This window comes from Amia ocellicauda, chromosome 1 (assembly GCF_036373705.1).
Source record: "Amia ocellicauda isolate fAmiCal2 chromosome 1, fAmiCal2.hap1, whole genome shotgun sequence".
NCBI classification, from domain to species: Eukaryota; Metazoa; Chordata; class Actinopteri; order Amiiformes; family Amiidae; genus Amia; species Amia ocellicauda.
The window spans coordinates 32,869,059-32,891,140 of NC_089850.1; the positions used below are offsets into that span (position 1 = coordinate 32,869,059).

General features: G+C 35.5%; 1 protein-coding gene across 3 annotated transcripts in view; it reads right to left on the minus strand.

Moving 5' to 3' along the window:
* Nucleotides 1–583: 583 nt before the first annotated feature.
* Nucleotides 584–22,082, minus strand: part of ube3d (ubiquitin protein ligase E3D) — a 35,723-nt gene continuing 14,224 nt past the window's right edge. Inside the window, exons 6-10 of one of the 3 annotated variants that reach the window (XM_066702301.1) lie at nucleotides 20,292–20,367; nucleotides 19,513–19,621; nucleotides 18,785–18,954; nucleotides 11,010–11,152; nucleotides 584–843 (exon numbers count right to left, since the gene is read on the minus strand). In XM_066702301.1, coding sequence (XP_066558398.1) covers nucleotides 827–843; nucleotides 11,010–11,152; nucleotides 18,785–18,954; nucleotides 19,513–19,621; nucleotides 20,292–20,367 — 515 coding nt within the window. In that variant the 3' untranslated portion in view covers nucleotides 584–826. Of the gene's footprint in view, nucleotides 848–11,009; nucleotides 11,153–16,392; nucleotides 16,699–18,784; nucleotides 18,955–19,512; nucleotides 19,622–20,291; nucleotides 20,368–22,082 lie in introns of those variants that run through there. The other 2 variants (XM_066702293.1, XM_066702311.1) reach the window with 2 other exon arrangements.

The window sequence follows — 22,082 nt, forward strand, 5'->3', positions numbered from 1 at the left end:
ATTGCACTGGAATGCATTTCCTTCTTAACTGTGGTTTGAGGTATGAGAGTAGACTGCAGAATGGCAATCCTTTTTTGTGAAATGTGCGTGTGTAAAATGTATATAAATGGTGAAATAATTGTACAATGTAACTGCCAGCCAGTGCTCGCATAAAGGTATAGAAGCTTAGTTTATTGTCTGTAAAAATATCTCACAAGTAGCATAAAGAAGTTAAATACTATTAAAATACCTTTTTAAATACAATCTTCAGTCAAAAGTGTTTTGTAGTGTGCTTGAGGGATGCATTCAAACTCAGTAATGGATATAATTAGTTAAATTATAGTTTTCTGTAGACATGTTCGAGGCTGATATGACATGCATAGTGGTTGGCAAAGCAAATGGTTTATGAATTTAAGTCAATCAGAACTTTAAAAGCCAGATACCCTTGAACAGCCAGAGCAGACAAAGGACTAGCTGGATTTAAGAGACTTACAAATCATGTATTTCAGAACAGACAACCTGTAACATGACCATGAAGGTGATCATACAATATTGTATTGTACTGGTATATAGATATACATGAAGAAATAATTTCAAGCATCAGCCGGGTGAAAAACATTTATTAGTTACAAATATTTGATATCATGATATTTCATCCTTAGTATGGAGGCAAATCATCATCATGCATACATAACTGTAAGATAGCCATACTAACCTGCCTCAGTACACAACAGCAATTTAATCTAAGTCATGAAATTTATAGCTAGAATATTCCCAGCTGGCTGTTGTCTGATGAAACGTGTGCTCTGCAAGACTTCCCATGAGGCTGACCTCTGTCCTGGGGGCTTCACAGCTTCATAAATGCTACCTGTAAGAAAGCATTAGTGAACATTAGCTGTATACATGTTATTAATGTGTCCAGAAATAAAAATACATATATTGGAATCACTGAACTAATACCCAGGTGATGCAGATTGGCAATAAGAAAAAAGTAGGTGGGCGGAGCACTGAGTCAGCCGCAATGTTAGAAGCACAGTATAATATTTTTCACAGTAGGTAGATGCATTACATTTACAATTAGTAATAGTTAAAAGTAGAAAATAGCAATAGATTTTAGTGGGAAACATGTCCTGTGTGGTGTGGCTGTTCAAGCTATTAATCTCTTCTATTGTGTCAAAAATTTGTAATTTCTATACGGGAAATATGCCTTCAAACCACACGATCCATCTCATATCTTTATAAGCGGAGACATTCCCATTGCCAAACAACTGACTTTAGTACTTTATATACTTTTTGATTTCTTTTTCAATTCGGAGTAGAGGCCATTCGAATTGTTTAATAAAAAACTAAATAAATATAGAACAAAATAAATAGACACACACATCTTGTTTGTTTTGTTTTTCCTGAATGAACAAATGCAATTAGTCTAACTGGCCTTTATATGTCTCATTGGGAACTGCCTCATTGTTGTCTACTGAACACTTTATTAAGCTTCACCATCTTTTTCATGAACACAGTAAACTTAGAATGTGCATAATACACCTGGTCCACAATAGAATATACAGTACATGAAGCAATGGAACCATTGTGTACATTTGTCCAGGCTTGACAATAAGTAACCATCAGTCATGTATGTGCTTTCTGCAGTAACAAGTCAACACAGCTTTACACATGTACAATAGTGTATATTACAACTTGTTCAAGGAGTTGGTTTTATTATATTCCACTTACATTATTCTTTCATTTGTTCACAATAAATCTTCAGTGAAGTGTATGCGAGGTTGTGTACTTCCTTTGTGTATCACCACCTGTTACAGCTATTTCGTAAAAATGTATAAACACTAAACAGGAAATTAGGTGGCTCTTCTCTTCAAACGAAAATAAGAGAGGACCTTCACTAGAATATAAATTGTGCAACTGTTGAACGCAGTAATTTGCTGTTGTTTGGTTATACTACAAGGAAGGAAAAACACAGCTTTAACCAACAGGACAAACATCATAGCTGCTGGATGAAGGGAGATGTCACTATAGGCAGTGTATCTACACACACAGGGAAATACAAGAGCCTTCCAGGTTAATTTATTAAAATTTAAAAGCAAATGGTGGCACAGCTCTGTATAATTTGCCAGGCAAATGTGTTTCAGGCGCCGGATTCTGACATTTCCACCAGCTGGTTTCAGAAACATCTAACTATTGCATTAATTAGCTCTCCACATATTGTGCACAGTTTATATTACTTCATCAATCATGAGAAAAGGTAATTAAAAGTTAGTGTCTTCATGTTTTAAACTCCTCTAGCAATTCAGAAAAGGTAATTACAGCCTTAGAACATGGCTCCCTCTTACTCTGCCTCCCTTTGTCCCTTATCATACTATATCGGTTACAGGCCCCGCTTAATGAGTTATTCCATGACATCATGAATGGGAGAGGCGGTAGCTTAGATAAAGACTTAATTTAATAAGAGGGTTTGCTGATTACCCGCTACATGGGTTATGTTTTAGAGTCTTGTTTACTGTGGGCTCTTGGGAGACAGAATGACAATGAAGACGGCAGTGAAAATGTACACAATCTGGGCAAGGTAAAACCTAAGGAGTAGCCATCGCATAAATGGGATAAAAGCTAAAAGGGCCTCATCTGTGAAATCTCATCGAAAGGTGGAGGTAAACAAGTAAACGAAGGCTGTTAATTTTCTTAGAAATGCATAATGATCAGCAGATTTTTAAAATGACTGTTTACCACACTGTACAGCATTTTGGGGAATCAGATTGGCCTTAATCTTACATTTCAAATGGCATGCATTTCACTTTATCTTCATTTTTTAAAACACTGCCTTTGATAGATTTGCTTATCACAAACTATTATGAAAATGTGATTGCGTGTTACATAAGCCATATATATAGTAATGAGAAGTGAGTAACACAATGTACAAATCCCATATAATAGAGCATCACACAGGACTGAAGGCTTGAAAGGGCAGGTAATGAAGATGTTAAATTACAAAGAATGACAACCCAGCAGGCTGTGTCAAAAGACAAAAAGAAAAATCAAATGCATTTCTTAAATGGACTGCTGGAGCGCAAGCAAGAATTAGACGGCAACGTGTTCTTGCTGTTTAGAACACTATCAGTTCAACAGGCAAGAACTAGAGGAGCAGTTCGTCATAGCATAAAACATCATAATCATTACATCAAAAACTCTGAGCTATTGCACTGGTAATGTTTGTCTTCATATTATTGTATTTGTAGTAGTTACAATTTTAGTAGTTAATTTTTTAAATGTCCTCTCACAACTGTTTCACATTAGGTATTCAAACTAAATTTAGAACAGATTTTTTTTTTTGTCTTCTGATATTTTTAAAATAATCTTAAACAAGCGTCATGTTTACACAAATTTACACAATTTCAAAGCTTTGTGGGAGTTTATACCACTATTGTTAAAAAAAACTAAAAAAAAACATTAAATTATAAAACAAGATTCCCCTTCATATATATATACACATTCAAACACACACTATATAAATATATATAAATATATACAAATACTAGATATTTAATCAATGCATGTTACGCTCAACTATGGCTCCAAAGCCTTCTAATTAGAGACAAAAATGGAGATACTGTTTTTTACATCGTTATGCCTGGTTTAATTCACCTGAAAGAGTTTTGCAAGTTCATCCATTTCTGTATCTTTAAAACAGCTGAGAGATAATGGAAAATAACTTTCCTACTTAAACTAATAAAGGAAACATGAAAAGGAAACATATTAAAAACAAGACATTTCCAAGCTATCTATGTTTTGTTTGACACACCACCACCGAGGGGGAGTGAAATAAAACAGGAATATCTTTATGCCATCTGTTTCAATATTATTAAATGACATCTACAGGCCAGAATTCCCCCTTCTCCTCCATTTATTGTCTAGGCTTATTTCTGTTAAATAGAGCTCAGAGAAACACCAATGTGGTTATTAAAGCTTCATCACATCTCTTCTTTTAGCATGAAGCTTCAGACTATTCCAGATTAATCTATGATAAAAGTCAGAGAACAAATTCCAGGACAGTATGTAAGTGACAGTGCTAAGATGTGCAGATATGTAAATAATGACGGGTTCCAGGAGAGCACTTTTAAAAGGCACTGCAAGAGCCGTTAGTTATTACTGTGAATTAAATATGATGCAGATTTGCAGACAGGAACTAAAATAATGTGTTTATATGAGTATTTATGTGTAACCCTAAACATCTATTCTCCATATTTTTTTTCCACATCCTCCACACATCTTATTGTTTATTAGAACAACATAATCTTGTATAATATATATTAGTATGCATTTTAATTTCCGGTTTGTATGGACATCCTCTTCCATATTTCACAGAAAACAAATACACAGAGTGAAACAGTTCTTCTAGCATATCATATGAGCAGAGCTGAAAAATTAGGGTACTGGAATTCAGTTTTTTAGTCCATTTTTAATTCAAAGGACTATATATACAGCATTTATTTGACATTTATAAAAGTATCTAATACCAGTCTACACAAGGTAATCATCAGAATTTCATATTAGTACAACAGCTGTAACATTAAAGTTAGTGAGTGTTTAATGCCAAGTGTATATTCTGTTGATCTAAGGCATATCTGGAAAAAGCAATCAGCTGTACAAGTGGAACTGAGAGCATTTAAAGTTGTCCAGGTCCAGTGAGTCTGTGGCTGCATTGCCAAGTCAGAAAGGAATAGAAATAGCCAAGTCCAAATGTAGGGTAAAATGGGAACAAATTCAAATTTAACAGGAAAACAGGAAGATAAAGTGCCAGCTGTTAAAGGCTGAGTGAGTGAGGATTACCAAAGGAAAAAAGATGGGAAAATCTTTTTGGGGTTAGTTCAACATCCTCAGGACGAGAATAAACAGAAATGACACAGTCTCATACGCACAAAGGTCATATTAATTTATATTAGTGCTTTTGTTAGCAATACATTTAATAAGATTACGTTTTATTTTATTATAAGAAAAAACATGAACATATATAAACAAGGGAAAAGTAAGAACCCAGGGAAAGGGGCATTGACTGTAGGTCTGGCACATTAAACTAAGTCTAAATATTTGAGTCAGTTTTCTTTCATGCTTTAGACCGTTTCCAAGAAATTAGTCTTTGATGCATATGGCCAAATGATTTGTTATCACTGCTCTTAGAACTTGGCAAAGTAGCTGAATATGCTTCATAACAAAAATAAAATGTCTGGAAAGTACACAAAACCACCATTTACAAAAACAAACAAAAGCGCTTGTTAGGCATGAGACTAACATTACTAGAACGTGTTTTTAACTTTGTACTGATCTGAACATTCACAGAGAAAGCAGGAGTATTTAGGAATGTCAGGGCACATACACCAGTCTGCCACTCCTATCAAACAAACAATGTAGTTCCATTGAAAAAAGTTACACTGTGAAACAGAGGAGTACATACATTTTCATTCAATTATTTTTCAGACATACCTGAGCAGATAGATAATGAAACAAGTTGTCAAAATGGAAATTGATTTTTAAATAAATCTGACAGATTCACTCTAGGTGGAGCACATGACATCAGCAGCCAAGGTTTTATCGTATTGATTGCTATCTGCTTTATCCACACCCTCCACATTTTTACTTTTCCCATCTTTGATTTATGTCCTCAACTTGGCTTGGATGAATCTACAATTACATTTGGAAGTTTAACCACCATAGTTTAGAATCACCATTAATTCTGTAAAATTAAGCTGATACCACTGCTTCACAGATCTCATAAATGTGGGGAATATTTAATGCATGTCATTATTAAACCAAAGCCTATATATAGCATATATATATATATATATATATATATATATATATATATATATATATATATATATATATATATATATATATATATATAGTGAAATAACATAAGTGGAGTGAAAAAGTGCTATAGAAACACCTAAATAAGGTGTATCAAATCTTATCGAACTACATGTTACATACTGCGTGAATCCTTGCCTGCTTCCAACTGCCTTCTGAACCATTAACTATGAGTTCCCTCCTAGCTCCTTACAGGCCTTTATCTCTTCCTATAACTCTCCTGTCCTTGTAGCTCCTACTCTGGTGGCCATTACCAATACTTGCTTCCTTCTCCTCAATCCGTCTGCAGTGGTTCGGGATACCAGCGAACATAAGAACTGTCTCTCCCCACATCCCTGAACTTCATAAGTCACCTGTTTAGACTGCACTTGTCCTATGATCTATTAATTTGCCTCAAACTATTAGTTTAAGCACAGCACAGCTACTAGACACTAACTGTACTCCTGATTTAAACCACCTATTGTTGCACTCTTAAATTACTGCAGGCATAATTTGTACTAAGCATCTAAGCACATATTGGTCTATTGTACAGAGTGCTGGAAAACAACTCACTGCAATGTGAAATGAAAATAGCATTTCAAACTTGTCTCGATAAGATTGATACACATAATAAAATCAGTTGAACTCTGTTTTGACCAAAAGGAAGCAATCTGACAGCTACTGCCCTTCTCAGATCAAACATTCACACGAAGACTAAATTAAGGTTGATATACAGGATGTGATTCTTAATGCTAAACTCTTGGCTAGGGCCCGACAGATATATCGGAGCACCAATATTATCGGCCAATACTGGCCTTTTACATGAATATCTTTATCAGCACTTATTCCACCGATAATGCAGTGATATATTTTCCATAAAATCCTTCGTGAGACTTCAGACATTAAATAAATACATGTTTAGTTGGTTTTGCAGTCCTTATTATAATTATTTACCATTATGTTTTAACATAGTTATGGTGCTTTATTTTTCGCGCGTTCTATTGAGTGCCGTGGTGAAACTAACACACACCCACTGAGAAACACAGGGCTCATAAACCAATAAACACGTGTTTTACTAAAACACACATAACCAATAGAAAATGTTTTTGAAGGCTGTGCTGCATTTGAGTATCCATGGTTTTGATTAGTGTTCATTTTCATCATGACTGAAGATTACTGTATACTATGGCATAGATTTTTACTGAAAAGTTAATTAAATCGCTTTTCAAAATTAACAATAGGAATTAAAATGAAGAAAAACAGTATGCATTAAAGTAAATATTTACTGAAGATGTTGACGATATCAGCAAACAAAAAATGTCTCCAAATGACAAGCAAGCTCAGATCACAGTAAAACATCTAAAGAAAATTAGTGAAAAACGCATCTCTCAGACAATGAAATGAAAAAACTGAAACTAAACATGATATTTTTAAAACTATTTCAAATCCTACGTTGTGTTTGGATGTGATTCATATTGCAATTCGTTTAACATACGTATTAAATAAATTACACTTTCAAGGGCATTTTACAATACATTTTTTTTAAATGCTGTGCTGCCTGCGCTATAACCTGCCACTGTATCCGCAGTATGAGCACTGAGCAGGACTTGAGACCTGAGAGAACCTGACGCCTTTTTGTTCTAATGTATAAAACATGCATATTTTCATATTTTGTTTCCTGTATTCTACCTCATTCTAATTTATTTTTACAATGTTTGATTTGTGGTTGTTATTTATGATGAACATTAATGTTAAGTTTATTATGTAAAAATGTAAATATCCTGCCTTCAGTGCATATTTGACACAGTTTCTCTGACAGGGAGAGGTTTGAGTTGAGGGACCCACGCAAGAAAATGTCTGTTTTGCATGCTAACAAAAAAAAGTAAATATTAGTAATTGGGAAATTTAGCTTCCCAATTATCGGTATTGGACCCAAAAAACCTATATTGGTCAAGCTCTACTCTTGACTGTAAAGAAACCAATCAGAGAGGTTAATCATGGAGATTACAAATTGTGCTTTGGATAGATGAAAAATAGAAGAGGTTACAAAACACAAGCTGCCGATGAGCAGTAATGACAAATGAACTTTATTGAAGGCTGTTAAATCATAACTTCCTAATGCTTTTACATAATAAGTGCTTAATGCTATTTTTTTGGTGTTTGTTTATTCAACTTCACTCTTAAATGAGGTTAAATACATATAGAAAAAAATATGAATCTGAATTTCAGATATCTAATTTTCAGCTTTGGTATTTAAAAAAACTTCACTGTGAAAATTAACTACAAGAACCACATTTAAATTGCCATCTAAGTGAAACAGTGAAAAATAACTTCAAAAATAATTAGACATGCTTCACCTTTAGCCCTAAACAGTTTGGTGTATATATTAGGCTGGTCAGTTACTGGTGTTATTAATGACTGCCTTTGGCTCTTAAGTTACTTACATAAATGCTACAAGGCTGGATAATTACTGCAGCAGTACGCTTCAGGTTATGTTTTGATTTGCACTTCTTTTTCAAAAGCTTAATTGCTGTAAGTGTCAGTCTTAAAATAAGTAAGTGATGATATATCCCAGCTGTGGACTAATAAAGTGCTAGAAGAGCTGAGGCATTGGCATCTCAGGAAGAATCACCATACATTCCTGTTAACGCCATCTTCCCCAGACAGAGCGGATCCATTCACTGGACCAATAACAGCACAAAACAACTGTCATCTAATTTTTCATTTACTGAAATAAGTAGGTCAGATGAATTTTAGAAATAAACACTGATATGAACAGCCAATGCTCTACCTTTTCTCTGCTAACTTCCTAATTAATCACAAACTCTTACTTAATCTGTTATAGGACTGAGGCACAGCATGAGCACGGAAAGAGTGTCATGACAGCGGGAGCTGAGGTCCCGCTGAGGAATCAGGGTTAAACTAAATTAATGCAGGCTGGCACTCTTATACATGTAGAGTACAAGGAATAGCCTACTAGCATACTTAAATATGGACATTGTTTTCCTGTAGACATTGTAAACCACATGAAGGCCTATGTGCATACAACTTGCCACGACCTCTCTCTAAAGAAAAGACAAACCAGTGTCACTTTGAGAATAAAACTAAAATAGCCTTGTTCCTTACAAAGTGTGTGTGCGAGAGAGAGAGAGAGAGAGAGAGAGAGAGAGAGAGAGAGAGAGAGAGAGAGAGAGAGAGAGAGAGAGTTAGAATGTTAAATTGAAATTCCAGTGAAGATATTTTTCTTAATTTGCAAAATTGACAAAAATTGAAGAAAATATATACACTCACCTAAAGGATTATTAGGAACACCATACTAATACTGTGTTTGACCCCCTTTCGCCTTCAGAACTGCCTTGACATTGATTCAACAAGGTGCTGAAAGCATTCTTAAGAAATTTTGGCCCATATTGATAGGATAGCATCTTGCAGTTGATGGAGATTAGTGGGATGCACATCCAGGGCACGAAGCTCCCGTTCCACCACATCCCAAAGATGCTCTATTGGGTTGAGATCTGGTGACTGTGGGGGCCAGTTTAGTACAGTGAACTCATTGTCATGTTCAAGAAACCAATTTGAAATGATTCGACCTTTGTGACATGGTGCATTATCCTGCTGGAAGTAGCCATCAGAGGATGGGTACATGGTGGTCATAAAGGGATGGACATGGTCAGAAACAATGCTCAGGTAGGCCGTAGCATTTAAACGATGCCCAATTGGCACTAAGGGGCCTAAAGTGTGCCAGGAAAACATCCCCCACACCATTACACCACCACCACCAGCCTGCACAGTGGTAACAAGGCATGATGGATCCATGTTCTCATTCTGTTTACGTCAAATTCTGACTCTACCATCTGAATGTCTCAACAGAAATCGAGACCCATCAGACCAGGCAACATTTTTCCAGTCTTCAACTGTCCAATTTTGGTGAGCTTGTGCAAATTGTAGCCTCTTTTTCCTATTTGTAGTGGAGATGAGTGGTACCCGGTGGGGTCTTCTGCTGTTGTAGCCCATCCGCCTCAAGTTGTACGTGTTGTGGCTTCACAAATGCTTTGCTGCATACCTCGGTTGTAACGAGTGGTTATTTCAGTCAAAGTTGCTCTTCTATCAGCTTGAATCAGTCGGCCCATTCTCCTCTGACCTCTAGCATCAACAAGGCATTTTCGCCCACAGGACTGACGCATACTGGATGTTTTTCCCTTTTCACACCATTCTTTGTAAACCCTAGAAATGGTTGTGCGTGAAAATCCCAGTAACTAAGCAGATTGTGAAATACTCAGAGCGGCCCGTCTGGCACCAACAACCATGCCACGCTCAAAATTGCTTAAATCACCTTTCTTTCCCATTCAGACATTCAGTTTGGAGTTCAGGAGATTGTCTTGACCAGGACCACACCCCTAAATGCATTGAAGCAACTGCCATGTGATTGGTTGGTTAGATAATTGCATTAATGAGAAATTGAACAAGTGTTCCTAATAATCCTTTAGGTGAGTGTATACTGCAGTTGTGCACATTTTTAAAGGCTTTGTTCAGGGAGAAAGCAAAAAATATATATAAAATGATTTATATATTTTTTCCCAAACTATCTAGCAGGTTGCTTGGGAAAAAAAAATACTTAATTTAACTTCTGAAAGGTATTTTCATTGATGTGCAATTAATTGCAACCAACTTGTCAGTACCTGTCTAAATATAATGACAAATAGCACTCGGTAAAGTCGGTAATTACTTTTAAATTGTCTTAAGAGTCAAGGATAGGAATTACATGTGAGTACATCATATAACCAAGGTAATTACATAAAAGCTCAAAATGCAAAGATCCCCCCTTCCCCACCCAGCAAACCTCAAGAGGAACATCTTCAATTAATTACATCCTGTATCATCATACATATCTTCCAAACACTTTTTAAATTATCTGTTATATAAAAAGCCAATTGTAAAAGTGTATAACTTCGTATTTCTTTTATTCCCCCCCCCCCAGATTTTCAAAGTAACAGTATAAAACATTCTTATTTGCTGGCACTGTTCATTAAAATATGTAATGCAAATCATCTTGTACGATGCAGCTTCTTTTTGAAAAGAAGGCTTAATCAGTCTACAAAACCTAAAAAAAACAGCTAATCAGAAATGGTAACCTTAAATCTTGACCCATAATATATGTGTAGGAAGGGACATTTTTTAACTTGCCTGGAATGCATTCATCGTCCGCATTGACGGCGGGAGGGTGGCAGTGCTTCTTGACAGTATCTCCAGCACGTCATGACAGGTTTTCCTAGGCAGGGGAATCTGATGCACCCCAATGTTTTTCTCCCAGGCATCTATAACACTGTGGTGGACATCCAAGAGATAAAAGTGTCATACATATACAAACAGCAGGAACTCTGTAGGGCAAAAATAAACAGCAGTAATGTTCCCCAATGGCACTTCTCAATGTTAGCACATATAAAGGAATGTCTACTAAGGTGAGTTTACCAATGAAATCAAAAGTATTGCAGTCCTGCAGGTCATTTGGTGCTGGCTTATAACCAGACACATAAGCCTACCCTACTATACCAGCAAATTACATGAAAAGCAATGTAAAAGACTAAACAAAACATACAGGTATTTATAATAACAAACATATATTAACCACTTAGTTCTAAACCACGTTATTTGTAACAGTACCATAAGGGTGCCCAGTAAGAGAAGATATGAGAAAAGAATACTAGAAAAGAATAGAAAAAATGTAAAAAGTGTACACATGCAGTATCCAATCCTGTTTTTACATATCCTATTAAGAATGATGAGAAACCAAAAAATACCAAACAACACTTTACACATACAAATCCCTAAAATGAATAGTTAAGTAAAGAAAGCGTTGCCTTTACGAAATGTATTTTCCATATAATCATTTGCTGACTTCATAAACAAAGACCCAGATTACCTGCCAACCAAACAAACTCCCAAACAAGGTGGTGCTTTTCAATTGGCTAGACACAAGGGTACTCTGGAAAAAAAACCACCATCAAATGACAACTGTGTATTTTTTTTTTTAATCCAGGCCCACATTACCATAATCTCATATAAGAGAGAAAATATGATTTTAGAATGCTTGCAGTTCTGAGGTTGCAAACCACCACACTACATACAGACAGGTGACAAATTAAAGGAAAAACCTTAATAAATGAGCGGAGGAACATAACGAATGCAGATGCCTCCAAACAGGTGTACTGCATAATACAATTAAGCAATTAACATCCTATCATGCTCTGTGGTATGTATACAAATTCTGAGCAGGCCCAGTTGACCTTGATTTTGGATCAAGATGGCACAAGGAAAGGATCTAATGACTCTGAAAGAGGGGTCATTATTGGGGCACGAGTGGCAGGAGCTTCAGTCACACAGACGCTCAACTGGCTAGTGGGCGAGTGCATGTGTGGGACCCCAAGAGAATGGTACAGGCCTGACTGCTTGACCCCTACAGTCAGGGGGTCCGGAGGCTCTGTTATGCTGTGGGGGGCATTTTCCTGGCATGGTTTGGGTCCACGTGTCTCCTTAGAGGGAAGGGTCACTGAAAATCATTACAAAGTTATTCTGAGTGATCACTTTTATCCTATGGTGAAACATTTCTATCCTGATGGGAGTGATCTCTTCCAGGGTGACAATGCTCCATCCACAGTGCACGAAGGCTCACTGAATGGTTTGATGAGTATGAAAATGATGTGAATCATATGCTATGGCCTTCACAGTCACCACATCTCAACCCAATTGAAAACCTATGGGAGATTTTGGACCGATGTGTTAGACAGTGCTCTCCACCACCATCATCAAAACACCAAATGAGGGAATATCTTTTGGAAGAATGGTGTTCATCCCTCCAGTAGAGTCCAGAGACTCATAGAATCTGTGCCAAGAGCATTGAAGCTGTTCTGGTGGCTCGTAGTGGCACAACAAATACCTTACTGAGACACTTTATGTTGGTTTTTCCTTTAATTTGTCACCAGTCTGTATATATATATGTAGATTTGGATAGAATCATTCAAAATCCTGTATTCATTTCTGAAGTTTCTCTCCTGCTTACTTCTCTCTTTCGGCATCCTGGCTAAGAATCATTTTCTTAACTACAACCAAAAATGTCAGTGAAAACATTTTTAAAATTATAATCATTTGTTATGTTTTCAAATGAAGCGTAGTAATGCGACATTATTCTGTGAACTATTAACAACACATTAAGAGAAACTTGGGAGACATAATACAGTCTACAGTACATTAAAAAACATTATACTGACTCATAGACCATTAATTTAAACAAATAGTTTTATATAAGATAAATGCTCAATTTCGGGTTGAGAAGATCTGATATTGAACCACTTTTAGATGTAATTAATGGTTACATTTGAATCCAAAAATTCTCCATGCAAAACTTTAAAATGTCTTAAATTTACTTAAACACAAATTACATTTTTTAAACATTCTTCATCATGCAAATTTCTGATATTATCTTGCCTGCATAATAATTAAAAATATGTATATATTCCCATTGTTAATTCGCTCTTGCTTCGGACTCCCTCAGGTACACAATGCAAATTCAGTTTATGAAACAGTGAAAAACACAAGTGAATGTCAATACCAAAAGTTCATCAAACTTCATCAAATTAAAAGAGAGTCAACAACTAGGGTAGTGATTTGCATGAAAACTGATAAACCTTCTGGGCATTGTTGACTACAAGAAAGCATTTGATTCAAACTATAAAAAATCTAAATATTGAGTAAATCTACATAACTCTTTTTAAACGTATCTACAGCAAAGCTACATCAACATTCCATCTCACCAAGCCACTGACAAGATCAGCATGTACAACATTTGCTGTAAGCTTTGGCAACACCAGAATGTCATGCCAATAAAGCTCATTTGAATTTGAATTTACAAAGGAGTATGTCAAGGAGATAACATCTCTACAAACTCTTCACAGCAACTCTTGAAGAAGTATTTAAGACTTTGGACTGGGAAGAAAAGGGAATCAAGTTAAACAGTTTATTTTACAACTTACAATTCTCAGATGAATATTTGCAAAAACACAAGAGACTTGCAAGAAAGAAAAGTGGACCTGAGCAAAACCAAAGTAATGTTTAACAGCTTTGTTAAATATAAGAACATTTCAGTAAATCAACAGATACTTGAAGAAGTCAAAAGTTAAGGCTACCTTGGACAATAAATCAACACAAATGTCTTATTGAAGTAATCCAAAGAAGAGTATTAATGGAATTGAAAATATTTTGAAAAAAAAAGCACACTGTTGAATGGAAACATATTTGCCAGAGAAGAAAAGTATTCGATCAATGCATACTACCAGTGCTCACCTATAGCTTTGAAACTTGGGTCATTAATGCAAAAATGATACAGAAACGGCGGACAACAAAATGAAGCATGGAAAGACATACTCTTGGAATAACAAGAAGATATAGAAAAAAATAAGAATGGATCCATGAACAAACCAAAATTGAAAAAATAAAAATGTTAAAGGGCAATGGGCTAGACACACTGGAAGAAGATCAAAGATGGACAAAGGAAACTATTTAATTAATCCCAAGAGACGAAAAAAGACCTAGAAGACGACCACATAGAAGATGGGAAGAAGAAATCATACACTTTGCAAGCATGACACAGAAAAGGGAAGCAGTAGATCAAAGCAAGTGGAAACATCTTGGGGAGGCCTTCATCCAGCAGTGGATTGATATAGGCTGATGGTGATCTAGATAGATCGATAAATATATTCTTTCAAGCTCCAAGACACTGTGAAGTGGCTTTGCAGACTCTGATAAGCACTAGTCCAAGATTAGGGTTAATAAAGGTCTGTGGAACCAGCTGTATATGCAAGAAAATCAAGCACAAGATTTCCAAATTGTTTATCAAAATGTGATAAATGACAGAGGATTGGAAACTGGTCATGAAACAAAAATCATTCAGGAAATATCAGCAGTTGTGTCAAAATTCCACAGCACTACTCTTTCAAAAGTCTATGCAGTTTACAGAAAATGTACACAGGTGCAGAGTGGACAGAAACACTCTCTGGAAGGGTCTTGAGTAGCAGTGCATTTCAGTCACTAATGACTTTAAATAGCACAATATATAGATTGATGCAAGTGAGGAGAGTAGGTGGACAGTCCATACCAATTTAAATTCTCATTGAATAAGTATCAGGCTCTAATGTTCTTTTTAGCAGCCTGTTTTTTCCAAAGATAATCCATTTCCCAAAATGAAAATAAAGTCCAGCAAATAATACCAATGGAGAGAAATTACATTCATGGATGGATCCAATGTATTTTCTACTTGGGTGGATCTGCGGTGTTAAAGCAGTAGCCTACAAATGATTCTAATTAATAATAGATTAATGGAAGCTTGCCAACGTTTGGAATTAATGAACTGCAATTTTAAGGTTGATAAGCAGCAATCATTTTGGGATTCTTGAATGTCAATAGGAAAGATTATTTGTGTACCATTTATTTATTTAAAAAAACTACAATGAGTTGCATAGTCATTGTCTTGATAGCACATTACCCAGAGGGGAAGTCTCTTCTCAGTAATGGCCTATAACCTCTACTAGCCGCTCCCATTGTTAGGAGCTCATCTGCTCTGCAGAGGTAATCAGTAAAGTGTCAGGTCTACACCTGGATTTCTCTGCAGTTCCAGTAGTGCTTTAATTTTGATCACGTAGTTGTTGATAAGTAGTTTGAAATGTGTGAACTGAAATGACTTCAGTATACCTTCTTGTACCTTATGTTTTTGTGAATTCTTTACATCCATCATCAACTGATATGGACTTATAGTTGTAAAATGTTTAGCTAAAATTAAAAGTGACCATTATAATAAGGTATGACAAAAACTTAGTTTCACACCAGAAAGTACAAAGTTTACATAGCTGCAGCAAATCCATCAACTGTGCTTCTCTGTCATGGTTTCTCCTGCTGGGAGAGGTTATGGACTGACCAGAAATCAAGCTGACCAAAATTTTATTTGGGATTCAGGTTAATTTCTTACAGTTTTGATACTATGATTCTCTTTGTGTTTCAAGGATTGATAACTTCCATCTATGGCTTGTCAGGTCTCATGATGCTGATATTTCATTACAGGTAGATGTGCAGCTAATAAGTTTGCAAGTCTTTCTGCCTACGGGTATATTTCTGGACAATCGGATATCTAGTTGCTAAACCGAGAAAGTTGTTGGGACTGTGATATTGCCAAATTAGATTCTGCCAAAACATGGTGGTATATTATATACTAAAAGTTATACAAGCCACAGCCTCTTATTTTCTTCTACAATAGTTAACTCCCTAAACAAAATAACCATACAAAAAATAGCCTACACTGAATTTGTGCTAATAGCCTTGAATCTCAAAATATAATAAGAAAGTTTATGCCATTAATAACTCAAGACATTCAAAAGATGTGCCCTACATGGAAAAAATATATTACTAAACAAAATGTATTAATTAACTGAACTGGGAGTTTTGTTTATTTAGTTTACTTATAAGCATTTAGGCATCAACGTTTTAATACAATTTTGAAGATGTTCTTTAGTACATCAATTTCCCATTACACTCTTATTTATTTATTTATTTATTTTTGAAATGAAACAATCCAGATAGCACATTTATTTATTTGCATGTACATTTTGAATAAATATACCATCAATATAACACCAGAAAAGGGAATGTTGGTCTGGCCAGCAGTACCAGTTGCTATACTGAAAGCAAACAAATATGGCTTCCTTGATATTGTTCTACAATCACAGCAGGTCTGTCAGAGAAGCCCAGATATCTTCACATCAGATAGCCCACCGAAGTCTGGAGGCCAGGCTAAGCAGCTCCAACTCATCCCCACCAGATCCACAGCTAAAGAAACATGACATCTTTCCTCAGCCAACATCTGCCTATTGGAATTTGTTCCCCTCTTCATTCAACCTCTAGGCTCAGTCACTGTAAGTTATCTGCTCCCTCAGAGACTCTCATTTGTGTTTTTCTTTGTTTTCTCTTCTCTGATTGTAACACAGGCTCTAGTCTACATGCTACTTTTGTAATGAATGACAAATTCACATGCTTCACTTCAGGAATCTCTACTACTGGTTATGCAACAATTATGTAGATGGAGGGGGGTGGGGGGGTAGAGGATGGTTTAGCACAATAAAAGGCACCCATGTCATCTCTTAATTGCTTTAAATTACTGCAGTCTCTCTGGACATGTAACATGTCTTCCAAAGGATTTAGTGTGATTTATATTCAAATGGATTTTCAAATGATTCAACAGCAATCAGGTGCCTTTTGACCTTTTTGCATAAAATATTTGGGAGTTGACATTTTACTGTGAATAGTTCCACTGAGCACTGCATCTCATATATTTCCACAATCTGAACATCTAGTTATGTTCATACTGGAGGGGAACAAAATTAATGGCTCAATAAAAACGTCAACACACCACAAGGCTGCCTGTCAATGGGTTTCAATCTGTTCAAGGGTTTTTAAGCAATGAAGCAAAACTGATGTGTATGTAAAAGGTTAAAAACAACAACAACAAAAACAGGTGTGAAGCTGGAAGCAAAACTGAGATCTCAAAATCAAGTTAGCATGTGAGAAGAGAGGCATTTAGCTGAAAACCTAATTTATTCTGTCATATTTAGGTTCAGCATGAGAGTAACCTATCGAATTGCAAGAGGAAAACATGCAAGGCTTTTTCTTCTTCTTCATAACATGAAAATATAGCTACTCAATGTATACAGAGGAAAATAATGTCATAGTACAGTGGTATTAAGAATGTCTTCTACTGCATTTAAAGTAACATATTACTGCAATTAGATTGGGAAGTGAAATTCTTAGTTATTATCCCACTATACTCTCAACCATGATAACACATGGACAGAAATTAAGTTCTGAGCTTTTATTTCATTTGTTCCTTCTTTCCATCTTTATTTTATTGCCTTTCTGTATAAAAAATGAATTATATCAAATATATTTGATATAAACATTTTTCCATGTCAAATTACAGCAAGTAGGAAAATAAAATCTTCCTCCAAAAATGTTGCATTCATACTATGATTGGTTACAATTTAAAGTTCCCATGATTCCAAATAATTTAAATTCCAAATACATTTTCTCACTGAAATTAAAAGACACGTCAATAAGAGTTACTGTGTGTAATTTTAAGGGGCCTCAATTCTGCATGTCAAGGTTACCAAAAAAGGTGGTTAATGTTTGGCCTCAAGGCATTACATTTTAGATAGAGCATTATGTGTTTAATCACAGTTCAGTTGTCAACTATTAAAATCTGCCTACACAACTGTGGGATACTGTGGCTTGGTGAGCTCTACACCAACACGGGACAATTCATTTCACAGAGTTTAACTCAGGAAAAATAATTCATTTTCGCATTGAAAGGGATAAAAGCAGTTGTTTTAACTTCTTCCAGCATATGGCTAAAATTCCCAAGGGCATTTCACCAAGTATTTTACATGGTCATTGCCAATCTAAGCATCACACATTTCTCTCTATATATAATTATTTATTTTACACACATTTTCTAGCTTTCAGAAGTAATTTACAAAGATGAAGCATCAATGTACAACAACAATATAATTAATCAACAGATATTAGCTTAATGCATGATTTCCAACGGACCAAAAAGTCAGTCCTGTGCCGATGCAACGCAAATGCTTAAATGAGCCCAAAGGAAATTTGAAAATAGGTTTAGAAATCAGGACTATGTCCAGTTAAGGTGTATGTTTGTTTACTTGATAATGCTTTTATTTATACATGAACTGCAATGACTGCTTCATAACACCTGTGTTAGCAGTGTTGAATACTACATCACTTCATCAGTTCAAAAATAAATTCTGATGCGCACACACACACACAAGCACAGAAAAATGTTTTTTTCTCAGTATATCCAAGCTAAAGTTCCTTCAGTAAATTAATAAATGTTACTTACTCTTGGTGTTGGCTTTTTAAACAAGGAAGGTACAGAACTTTAATGACACTGCTGGCTTCCTGTGATTTATGTTCAGTGCAGGAACTGTCTTGGGATGAAATTAAGGCACTACTACAGATGGATGTCTCCATGGAGGAAACGAGGAGTGTGTCAGTGTTTAAAAGCCAGAGCTGTAAAAACAGAGGAACGCAGTTCAATGACAATCATATAAATCTTTAGAGTAATTACTCCTTCACATTTGTTATACCTGTGGCTCAAACACATTACCTTCACCATTAAAAAAAATAAAGATGGTTAAAAACACACAGAAAATGTTCTCCTTGTTATTTAATATTTTTTTTAAATAGCAGCTGTTGAGTTTGACAGGAAACTAAATAGTTTTGAAGATGTCGAGTACTCCATTGGCACTTCCTTCAGTCTGCTTGGTACTGCAATGCCTGAAATTGTCAGTATGCTAGTGTGAGGGGACACAAAAGACTCAATAATAATTGTATTTACAAAAATATAGCTAAAGGCTGTGTGCTTTGACTACTAACCAGTTAAAAAATTATAAAAGCCTTTTTCAGGCTGGTGATTATTGTGAGTTTCTGAATGAGTTTTCTGAGACAGAGTTTTCTTATGCATCTCATATAGATTTTCTTTTGTGAAAAGATTGTTAATTTCATTAAATAAAGAATAAAAATTAGAAATACCCAAATAAACACTATACTTGCAATAAAAACCTTTACCAAAATATATGCTTTTCCACTGGGATCTTGGACTGAAAATCGAAATGTACTCTGTGTAGTAGACAATTCCACAAGTCTGGCTGCAATTACATTTTCCACATATAGAGACCTGTTTTAGGGATTAAAAAAAGAGAAGATTTTAAGATTATATTTCAATTACCCATACCAGGACATAACTAAGTTATGCTTAATCAAAGAAATTATAAATATTAAAGGTAAGTAAGTGCCTGCAGTATGTAGCAGAAAATTATTTAAAGTGCAAAAATCTTGTTTCTATATTTAAATCGAAACTATATTTCACATTTGACAATTTAGGGAAAAAGGAACAGGCTGTGTGGAATAATCTAGTGCTTTCCATGACTGTGTTTAGACAAGACCTGAATGAGAAATCATGTGATGATCAGATAATATACTGTAAAAAATGAAAGTTGCATTGAAGGCTTTTAAAGGTCTTTTAAAGCGTTTAAGACCTTACTATTAAAATAAGTCAGAAATGTATTTGTAACACTCAGACACTGAAACACTCTGTAACAAAATTAGGTTACAATAAGAATATCCCCATGTGAATGGTAAATTAAGTAATTTTTCACTCTCTTCGCACAAATGGTAAGGCACACAAGATAAATGTATACTGAGGGAAATGTTATCTTTAAAATACTATAAGAAAATAAAACAATGTCAAGGTCTTTGTTCCCCCAGTATACATACCTATCTCTTTTTAATTGAATATGCCTAGATAATAAAAAATAAAACATGTAATGCAATGCTGGCTTAATTACCTGTTATGGACACTGGGATTTTCATTTTCCTCACATAACCTCACAGTCACCTCAGTTATGTAAAGCTTCAAAGTGTCTAAAAACAACAAGATCACACACTTTTTTAATGGCAGTATACACTAATTGCTTATTTTCAAAATATAAACCATGTATTTTCCTGTAAAATAATAATCTGTATTAACCAAATTATTTAGGGAAATTACTTTTCAGTCAGCTTCATAGAACTCTGTGAAAGGATATTAAAGTACAAAACAAAAACTTTTTAAATATCCTGTTTATATAGTGTCATAGGGCTAGACCAAATACAAACTTTGACCTTTCTGTGAAACACAGATGTATTGCGTTTTGATTTATAAGTAGTAGCTTCTAACAATAGATGAAAATGCAATAGGATAGAGGTTTGTACTTTGCAGATTCACTGGTAGATCAAAGTTTGGTCTAGCCAATTATGCAAGTACATTATTTTCCTTTAAAAATACATTATTATTATCATCATCATCATCATCATCATAACAACAAAGTCTTTACAGCTATTAATAAAAAAATATAGTATTACATTCCCAGTGTAAGTGAAGCCCTTATTCAAAGGGGGCTGTGTGCCAGGAAGAGAAAAGCCAAGGCAAGTAACCTGCCAGAGCCAGATAATGTGTCAATGGCTTCCAGTCTATTTAGTCACCAGCAGCTGTTTCTGTCAACTATCACAACATTCATTAACGTTAACAGTTTCACTTTCTGAGATCTATATTTCCTACACTTTCCTACACCAGCTTTTCTGCAAAGCTCCCCTAAACAAGGGTGATAGATGGCAGATTCAAACACATCACCATCCCCTCAGCGCTGTGAACCACAAGAAACAACAAAAGAGGCCTTAAGTGCATCAGCCCAGCCATTACTCTACTGGTCTTTGGGTTCCTTACAAGGAACAAATTAAACAAGTTAGTTTTATCCCATTTATTGACATGTATTTGTTATAGAAAGATTAGAATAACTTGTTATAGTGTTTAACCTAACACTGCTGGAAGTCCTATTAACTTGTCAACATCACTGGAATGGCAACATTCTATAAACTAAATACATATTTCAGAGACTTGATCAATCAAACAGTTAAGCTTGTTTAAAGGAAATACTTTTTATTTTTTTATAAGAGATATTTCTCGCACATATCTGAGCACGTATTTGTCCTCAGTATTTTCTAAGCAACCATTTAGGCAACTATACCAGGTACCAAATTATTAATGGAGGCACTTGATCCCCTGCTGATTTTGTATGTTTGCCCACTGACAAAGAAATGATCAATCTATAATTTTAATGGTAGGTGTATTTTAAGTGAGAGACAGAATAACAACAATTTAGCTAGGCCACTCCAGGACCTTAATGTGCTTCTTCTAGAGCTACTCCTTTGTTGCCTTGGCTGTGTGTTTTGGGTCATTGTCATGCTGGAATACCCATCCACGACCCATTTTCAATGCCCTGGCTGAGGGAAGGAGGTTCTCACCCAAGATTTGACGGTACATGGCCCCGTCCATCGTCCCTTTGATGCGGTGCAGTTGTCCTGTCCCCTTAGCAGAAAAACACCCCCAAAGCATAATGTTTCCACCTCCATGTTTGACAGTGGGGATGATGTTCTTGGGGTCATTCCTCCTCCTCCAAACACGGCGAGTTGAGTTGATGCCAAAGAGCTCGATTTTGATCTCATCTGACCACAACACTTTCACCCAGTTCTCCTCTGAATCATTCAGATGTTCATTGGCAAACTTCAGATGGGCCTGTACATGTGCTTTCTTGAGCAGG